Here is a 9,796-nt window from a genome sequence, read left to right as displayed (position 1 = left end):
GTGAAATAAATGGCTGGACAGATGGTCCGGCCTGGATTTTTCTGTTCTGGTCCTTATTCTGTAATCTGGGCTTTGAAAACCCATCATCCTGTCCTTTTAGCTCAGGAACCTGAAATAATTTGGGTCCAGCATTTGAATATAAACTCTGGTGTATCCCTAGTAAAGCAAAGGTCAAGGAATTTGGAGAAAAGTTGGTTATACAGTGCGGCCTTGACTTACGAGTGTCCCGACTAATGAGTTTTTTGAGATAGCAGCTGCCTCAGCCGATTTTTTGCATTGAGTTGACAGAGTAATTTGAGTTGAGTTTCTTAACAAGCTCGGTCTCGGAACAAATTAAACTCGTAAGTCAAGGCCCCACTGTACTTGCAGTTATTTTCCCAGCTTCCCCCTCAGGGCCTAACATGATAGTGCTATTATGTCAGATTTTCTCAGAAGCAAACCGTAAGGTTATAAACCACCCTGTGAAATGTGGGGCTGTTCACCCCAACATGTAGGAGACTACAGAGATGTATCATGGCCAAGCTCACCTGCCTTTACCTGCCATCGGGCCCACGTAGGGGGAACTGTGACCCCCTTTTCTACTAGAAATATGCAGACTCTCATCTGATAGGGGATCCAATAGAGAGCAGGAAAAAATAGGTTTAAAAAATAGTCTATCGTAGGGCAAGTAATCCCAGGAATGAGCCCAGAGGTGAGGAGAGATTAAAAGCGCAGGTAAGCATTCCATGTTGACCCGGTCTCCACATGGTGTTCAGGGTTGATGTCTCTGGAACCTTCCGAATACTTTCAAGAACCTAAGGAATCATGGCCACCTAACTGCGTGGAGCAGGCATTACCTTACTGATGCCAGAAAAGGGTGCTTCAGTAATTGCAATGTCAGATCTCTATCAATGTCAACAACTGCCACTGTCTTCGATTGATGTATAAGACACTCAACTCGTACCTTCTCTGGACACGATTTAGGGCCAGTTAACTACCTTCCTATACTTTAAACACTCTATCAAAAATTATAACTTTTTTTTTATACTAACATCTGTTTCCAGCCATCATTCCCTTGGCATTATTACTCAACCAAGCAAATGAAGCATTCTTTTAAAATGTTACACGACAGCCCTAGCCGGTTTGGCTCAGTGGATAAAGCATCAGCCTGCAGACTGAAGGGTCCCAGGTTCAATTCGTCAAATGCACATGCCTGGGTTGTGGGCTCCATCCCCAGTAGGGGACGTGCAGGAGGCAGCCAATCAATGAATCTCTCTCATCTTTAATGTTTCTCTCTTTTTCTCCTTTCCTCTCTGAAGTCAATAAAAAAGTATTTTTTAAAAATGTCACATGATAAAAATACAAGCGACAACTACTACAAATATTCAGGGTGCCCTCCAGTTGAACTGTCCTCACATTCAAGATGGAATTCCTGAAGCTACAGGGGCAGAGCTGAGTGGGTACTCCGAGGGGCACTTGGTGATATGCACGCGCCCCAGTGCAGGTCCCCTGGCCGGGGGGTTCCATCTTTCTCCTCCTGCGCCCCACCAACTCCTGAGACCTGGCCAGCCCAGCGGCCAGCGGTCTTTGTGGAAATGAAATGGGACCATCCCGGGAGCGTGTGTTTCTGTACTAAGTGGTGTTTGTTCTCAGGTGTTTAAACTTGTTTGAAAGTGAGTCGAACGCCGAGCGCCAGGAAGGGGGAAGGCGGGGAACCTTCTTCCTCTTCGTGCTGAGCGCGTCCCAGCAGACGGCAAGGCGAGCGATCCTTACGGACTGACACTCACTGTGCCCGCGTTTTAGAGGCTTCCCTTGAGAGAAAAGAAACTTGTTAATAGATGATACAAAACACAGAACAAGGTTAGATTATTACGACAAGTGTCGATTACCAAAGCACCAGCTGAGGTCTTTCTTACTTTTCAAAATCACCTGTAACACGATATTCCCCCACAAACAAGTGTTATTGCTCCTCCCACTACTTGATTTAAAAGAAAAAAAAACTTGTACACTAATTTGTACATAATCTCTGTAATTTTGTGAACATCTTAAGAAAATATTAGTTATAAAAGCCAAATTAACTAGAATCATCACACATAAAGGAAAAACTTCTATAGTACAGGGTGGGGCAAAGGTAGGTTTACAGCTGTTCATATGGAAAATAACATAACAACACAAGAATAAACGGTTTCGCCTACTCACAACTGTACCCCTGCTTTTGCCCCACCCTGTACATACATAAACCCGTCACCCACGTGCTACACAACATACAGGTAAACGCCTCGAGACGGTTCATGATTTCGTCTACCCCAAACTCTCCTCACAGTTGCCTAATACATGCTTCAATGTTTCTGAAATATTTGTTACATACACTCAATTAGAGCAAATACATAATCTGGCATAGATTTTATAGTCACACACACTATGGAATTTTTTTAAAACAAAGTCGCCTTAAATTCCTTGTGATGTGAGGTAGGGACAGAGACACAGCAGCCAAGCAGAGCCAGGCAGCCCCAGGGTGAAGGCCCCATTACCACGGCTGGCACACGCACAGGCTCTCTCGCTGCAGGTCACTGGAAGAGCAGAGGAAGTAGGTCTGTTACCATGAATGCACACTTTTATTCAAGACATAATCAAGGGTAGGATTCTCACAAAGGAAGGTTGACCAGTTATCCACCCTGCAAGAGAGAGGGGACCTGGGGAGCGATTACAACACAGAAGCAAACTCTTAACATTTCTGAATAAAGCTGTCTTCTCTTCTGAGAGAGCCATGTCTTAGCTTTTGCTGATAAGGCTTTGTAATCTGTGTTCAGGAACTTTGACGATACACAACACACACTACACACACCACACCCTTCAAATAAAGACAGCACCTAGGCTGGCTGAGTTTCTGCAGAACCTAGGGCCCTCTAACATAGATTGCTGTTTTCTCCATGGGTTCAACTTGAATTGCCTTCCCTATGTTTACCTCCCATAATTTTTATCATCAGATCCATGTTTATTAGGCTTATACCGCCTTCAAATTATACTTTAACATTTGACGTGATCGTTTCAAAAAAATAAATAATCAAGGCCTCAGCTCTAAATTTTCCTTCAGTGTAATGCACAACGATGATAAAGAGTAACTGAAGTAAAGTGAACGCAGCTTTCTTCTAAAAATCACTTGTTATACTACAGATCGGCCTCTGGTCTATAATTCTGACCAGGAATATGGTTTTTTGGTAATAAAACAGGAGTTCAGGATGATTCAGTCCTTGGAAAACACTAACAGCAGTCACTCGGTGAAGAAGCCAGTCATTCCAGAAGTCACAGACACTCACAAATCACTGTTAGCATTGATTAAGTTTTTGGTGGCTTTTTTTTTTTTTTGGTGGTTATCGCTTTAGTTGGCAATATCTGACTGTAAGACAGAGAACAGCTCCCACTAAGCCTTATTTTAAATATTACAAACTGTCCGCAGAAGATAGACTCACAGAGGCTGTAATGCTGATGTCTTAAGTAGCTCCCCCGTGGACGGGGGCAGGCTGTGGAGGCTACCCAAAGACATTTTGGCTCTAGAAATCAACACCCCTACTTTTCAATGTGTTCCCGTTCTTCCACAGGAGACTCGAGCAGCTTAACCGTCTTGCTATAAAAGCAAACAACTCTTGTGAACAAACCAACAACATAAAAGGAAACCGACAAAGACGTTTTCACAGTTAACCATAAATAAAAGTGCAGTGAGTGTTCAAGTAGGGCACGTAGTTCACAAACTACATGTGGGTGTTTGGCATCGGTCATCTTTTCAAGGCTCTCCGAGGGTCCCTGCCATTACTTATAGTGGCCATGCCTGTCTGGCTGCCAGCTGCTCCAGCTGGCTGCGGAGTCCCAGGCCCCCGGCCACTGCTTCTACCAGCAAAGGAAAACTGGCATGCCCGTGGTTCTGGGCCGGGCTGAATCCCGTTTCCTAAAAAAAGAATATAAAAATCCATCACATTTTCAGATACTGATCTAGAGAGGTGCACCTATTTGCAGTCGCACACATGGTCGTATTAATGCTTACGAGTCATATTGGGGAAAACAAATGCCTTTCAACTCCTGGGGAAAATCCCATTAAGTTCTAGGTTTGTTCAAACATGTGACTATTGGAAACACACTGACTTGATGCTGTATTAACAGGGAGAGGAAAAAAAGAGCAACTTGGGCAACAGAATGAGAAACGGGTTGAGTAGGACAAGTATAGGTAACGCACTGCCTACACCACAAGGGAAGACCGAGAGGGGGCAGGTGGCCTGTGAGTCCTGGCACTGGGCTCAAATATGGCGAGTAACAACTCAAGAGAACGAGATTCTAACTTTTTACAGAAGTTTCCCACAGTGCGGGGATCAGCTAGCAGCTCAAATGAGTAACAGCCACCCGAAATGAACTCTGGTCACAAAAGACTTCTCCTCCGTTATTTAAGGACCAAACTTCCAAAAAACCTTCCACATGGTTTAAGGGTATTTGAAGGATAAAGGCTAATCTTTTAAAGGGGCAGCGATCGGCACGTGAAAAAGGAAGGTGAGTTATTAGTCGGAAGATAAAAGGCTTTCGGTGCCTAAAAATAACCAGTAATTCTGCCCCTGTCAGTCACCAGGCTACCGAAATGACACGTCTCTGAAACGTGGACTTCTATATTATTAGCCAACGTTCACCACTATTCCTAGGAACTGGCCCAGATGTTTCAATACAGAATGAGCTCAATAAAGTAGTTTAAAGGGTGTCTGCTTTCTAGAAAATCAGCTATTCGGGAATTCCCTGGTTACCAGTAGTTCCCTTTTAGAACTAATTTATGCCTAATGACAAATTTTTCCTCTCTAGCTTTCATAAAATATATATTCTAGAATTCTCACACCTGATGACAATTATGAAAAAAAAAAATCTTACCCACTGATCCAAATGTACCTGTACCCATATTACCATTCATGGAATTATTCTTCTGCTCGCTATGTGCCTGAAAGAAAATTTCAATTTAACCAAATGAAGACTAAAAATCAAAAACACACCTGTACATTATTATAACATGTTGTGTCCATTCCCTTTTTTAGTTTTTAAGGTTTTCTTAAACAAATTTTTAATATATTTATCCAAGTCCATTCAATGTCAAAATATTCATGAGTGTTTCCCAAACCTTTCATTTTATTGTACTTCCAGATATTCCTCCCCACGCCCCAAAGTGCTAAATGGCAGACACTTAAATACAGGACACTACAGCAACATTCACTCTCACAAAGCAAACAGAACAAAAATGACGTTAAAAAGGACTTTAAATGACTTCTTAGATTGTCTTCATTAGACCCTGGGTATGACAATCTCGCCATGGAATGATGGCAGACAGTCAGAATGAGCCTTGTCATAAAAGCAGACTTTAATTACCCCTTTGTTCGGTTGTCCTCGATAATCTGGATTGGGTTCACTGAAATTTGGCACTTCTGAGTAAACCATACAAAACCTGGAAGAAAATACAGGAAAAGTTACATGACTTCTGAAATAATCAACCTTTCTTCATCTAATATGCGTAAGTGACAGGAATGAAGAATTTAGGTGTCAAACAAACTAACTAAATAGCAACATGCTAACTAACTCTATTCTAACGGAAACGTCCTAAATGCTTATGTTCCATCAAAGCATCAACTATGTGATTGCCTACACTGTGTGGAACATTCTACTCTGCATTTTAAGTCGTCTTCTGGACGACAAAAACCAACCATGTCAAAGAGCAAGGACACAGAAACACATCTGTCCTGTCCTTCCACAGGCCGAGGCCTCGGAACCAGGGGACTCGGGGTTCCAGAGTGGGTCCTCCAGCACTGGTGATGGGTTAGCCCTGACCCATCCACACACTGTCATCCAGGCCCCTGTGGACCACGCTCTGTGAATCTGCAAAGATAACCATTCAAGGTTAGGAGTGGGTTCTGAGGCATCAGTACAGACAACTGGCTCCCACAATGACAGTTCATCCCAGTGCCTCCTATAAGGTGACTGTGGGCTATATTAACATTATACACAAGCCCCTCACCCCACAAATAAAAACTGAGAACTGGTTTTTGTAAATGCTAGGCTGACCCTAACAAAGTTAAGTCACTAAGAACCGAGTGTCCTCCAGTGGTTCTTCCCTCAACTGACCTCCATTATGATAGACACTTCTCTACACATAAAGGTCAGGACAGGACCCTAATCTTGCAGTCATGTTGATGTGAAACCCTTTCGTTGCTCCAATAATACTCTAAATGCAAACACAAACCGTAAATGAATCCTAATTTTCCTCCAAAGAGTGTTGCCAGTTTCTGATCTTTAAAAGCTGTCAAGAGCCTGGCTGGTATGGCACAGTGGTTGAGCGTCAACCCCTGAACCAGGAGTCGACACAGGCCTGGGTTGGGGGCTCGATCCCCAACAGACGGCGTGCAGGAGGCAGCCAGTCAATGATTCTCTCTCATCTTTGATGTTTCTCTCTCTCTCCCCCTCTCCCTTTGTCTCTGAAATCAGTAAAAATATATTTATTACAAAAGAAAAAAGCTGGCAAGATTATTTTTCCATGCAAAGCATCTTAACCCTGCAGGAAGGAAGAGAATTTTCCTTTCTTTATTTATATCTGTTTGCTGGGTGCCACTGTTGCTTCTCTTCAAATATCCTCTAATTTAATGGGCATGAAGCAGATGTCCACGCATTAACCTAGCAGAATGGACTCAGGATTGGATGGAGGGCCTGCACCCAAGCTTATGAGTACCCCCCACATGTCTGACGAGCATGGGGGCTGCATTACCTTTACACCCCTAGAGAGGATGGCTCCTCCAAGTCAGGGTGGAGATTACCAAGCAGCAAGTAGTGCCTGGGAGCCCGCAGTGCCTGTGCGGTAGGTGCCTAGCCTGTGGATAAACACAGCACTTCAGTGGGCGTTGCTACCGGTCCTTGTACCAGGAGGACACATTCACCCACACACAGAGAAAAAGGACATTTCCACTCAGGGCCACAACTTACACCTAGTTTCTTATCTGGCAATTCACTAGACGACAGAAGCTACTTCAAATGGCATTAATGACACTGAAGAAAGCTCATCCCCCAAACCGTACATGGACAGCTGTCCCACTGCTCCATCCACGGCAAGTTATTCCCGCAGGCAGGCTGCTGGAGACGTGCAGGAGGCCAGTCGGAAACAAGCCAAGGAAAAGGCTGCTGTTTATACCTACCAGTCATGTCAGTAGAAATCTGTAATTTTTTTCAATTACACAAAAGGTACTTACTCCCCGATTTTCTGGAGTTCCCCGCCCCTTCCGGTATAAAGCGTCAGGCACCCTTTCCACATGGATGCATACCTGGAGAGAAAAGCAACATCAGTTCTGTAGAAATAAGCCATCGAGGAAGTCTTTATACTACACTTTTTGTATTGGGTGTGGATATGTCTACCGTAGCAAATCCAATACAACCCATGAGCCTAACTTTAACTTGTTACTGACTAAGGAAAAATACAAAGAAAATTCTACTGCCAGATTCTCACATAATCATCTAAACTGTAACTCTGGGAAATAGGTCTTTTTGCAAAGCAAGCACGGTTACACTCCAAAGATCACATCTTGGGTCAGTTAACAAAAGAACTTATAATTGCAGAGATCCAAGCAGAAATTATTTTTAATCACAGGACAAATAGGAAATCGACACCCTACTGTTTTCTCTCATACTCATTTACTTGGTCTGCTCAGAAACTGATCTAATTGCTTTTCCTTTACCTCCACAAACCACATAGGGTTCCCAAGCTACAAAAAAAGTTGGTAAAATTTAATCCAGGGGCTAAAAAAAACTAAGATCACAAATCTTTCACACATCTACCTTTTCAAATTTGCAATTTTTAGTACCAACTTGGGTAAGCAATTACTCTTAACAATTTTGAATGCAGGCAAAATCATTAGATAAAATAACCCTACACATATATCTGAGAAAAAACTGTAAGTTAATCAATATTATAAAAACCAGCCTAAGGTCTGGTTTCCAGAGGTTCTTTGTACAACTACTCCAGTAACTTCATGACTTCGAATGAGAAGTTGTGATTAAATATTGTTTACGTATAGTGATAGTTCGTCTTTTAACATAGGTGATAAAAACTTGCTAGTTCCACATACATTTATCTTCATTTATAGGAACGGGTCACTTATTAAGGGTACCATTCACCCATGTGATGTTAGATAAGAAGTGACTTAGAAGGCAGTGCCCTATTTCTCCTTACTAAGTAAAAAATGAATGCATATTTTGAGAAAAATCTGAAGTTACTGCAATGAACACATTTCACTTGTTTCAGGAATGAGAGGGACATTTGCAGGGTTTCCTGATTAACATATCAATATTCAAATTACCTCTATTTAAATGGATACCTTTCTTCAAAGGCCACTTTTCTTAGATTCAACCAGAATGTAAGGGCCTCACCACGGGCCGACTCTGCTGGCTGCATTGTGTTAGGAAGGAAGGTACAATGATCCCCATTATATAGAGCACATTGAGGACGTACACTAACTTCAAGGCCACACTGAAGTTAGGAAACAGTAGTAACCGTGTCTTTAGTTTTGAAAAGTATGAAATACTCGGAAGGAGGTGCTGTTTACAGTGTACAAAATACTGTAAATCACTAGATAAGATGCGCTGGCAGCCAAAACAACTTTAATTATGGGAACCCTGACCACGCCCTCCCAGGCAGGAATGCTCCCGTGTAGGTTAAGGATGTGGATGTTTAACAGACAATGTCACCATGAGTCAGGGTGAGAATCAAATGTCTAAATCCTGACTCCCACTTCCTCCTCTGGTGAGACTGCCTCACTTCCTGCGGCTGAGGCCTGGGAGAGAATACCCAAGGTTCCCCTTCAGTTACCATCCAACTCTCTCTGAGGTCCTTCCAGCACCAATTCCCACCCACTTTTCCTATAGTTATGGCCAACACGTTACAACTCTATTGACCGGGCTTCCAAAGTCTTTTTTTTTTTAAGACCCTTTTCTGGCCTTTTATCTTCCTGTAAAGATTTGGCAAAATGTTAACGGCAGTCTAACTCTCAAACACACAAAATGATTGCGCTACAGGACTTTTCAAAGCCAATCTTCTGACTTTCCTGGACGAAGACCCAGAGGTCTCTCGGCCAAGCATTCCCTGCGCATCATTCCGGGTTGGGAACCGCACTGATCGCACAGCCAGGCCACGAGCAATCGTGTCCCAGAACGTGCCTTCCAGATACTGTCCACTTTCCGAGGCACAAAAATGCTGGCAGGATTTCGTAAGTCATTAAAAAGGGAGGAAGAAAGACTGACAACTAGATTAAATAAATAATGCGTGAGAAAGGTAAACTATGGGCCCTGTCAATCTTCTCCGTCTGTTTTCGACTCCGTGAGCCCAGAGCAGCACTGAGAATCGATCCAACCTGCTCCCTGAGGTCGGAGGGCAGGGGGCGGGCAGCCCGGAGTCCTGGGGGGACCTGACCCGATGGAGGGCCGGGCCGCCCGCCCTCCAGGATGAGCATCCAAGGGCCCGCAGCACAGAGGGAGCTCTGGGACCTGCCCGGGCGTCCGCCGATGGGGGTCCACTGGCTGCACCCCGGAAAGCCCGCACCCCGCCCCCTCCCGCACACCTACCCCCGCGTCAACCGAATGATGTCCCCCGGCTGGATGAGCCCTCCGATCTCGTCCCACACGGAGATGGTGATGCTGCCCGTCTTGTCGGCCACCTTGCAGGACCTCACTTCGTGGCCGTCTTTGGTCTTGGTCACGCGTCCTAAGGGATTGAAAAGCCAAAGGGGGCGGTGATCAGACCACGAGGCTCTCCAAGGGC

The 9,796-nt window shown here is 44.1% G+C and overlaps 1 protein-coding gene across 1 annotated transcript in view; it reads right to left on the bottom strand.

Moving 5' to 3' along the window:
• Positions 1-2,571: 2,571 nt before the first annotated feature.
• Positions 2,572-9,796, bottom strand: part of NABP1 (nucleic acid binding protein 1) — a 28,908-nt gene continuing 21,683 nt past the window's right edge. Inside the window, exons 2-6 of the mRNA XM_005872452.2 lie at positions 9,601-9,739; positions 7,236-7,307; positions 5,371-5,446; positions 4,882-4,948; positions 2,572-3,922 (exon numbers count right to left, since the gene is read on the bottom strand). Of these exons, the coding sequence (XP_005872514.1) occupies positions 3,753-3,922; positions 4,882-4,948; positions 5,371-5,446; positions 7,236-7,307; positions 9,601-9,739 (524 nt within the window). The 3' untranslated portion in view covers positions 2,572-3,752. The remainder of the gene's footprint in view (positions 3,923-4,881; positions 4,949-5,370; positions 5,447-7,235; positions 7,308-9,600; positions 9,740-9,796) is intronic.

The sequence above is a fragment of the Myotis brandtii genome, unplaced genomic scaffold, assembly GCF_000412655.1.
Source record: "Myotis brandtii unplaced genomic scaffold, ASM41265v1 scaffold381, whole genome shotgun sequence".
In the NCBI taxonomy this organism is placed as follows: domain Eukaryota; kingdom Metazoa; phylum Chordata; class Mammalia; order Chiroptera; family Vespertilionidae; genus Myotis; species Myotis brandtii.
This window is presented reverse-complemented; position numbering and strand designations above follow the sequence as displayed.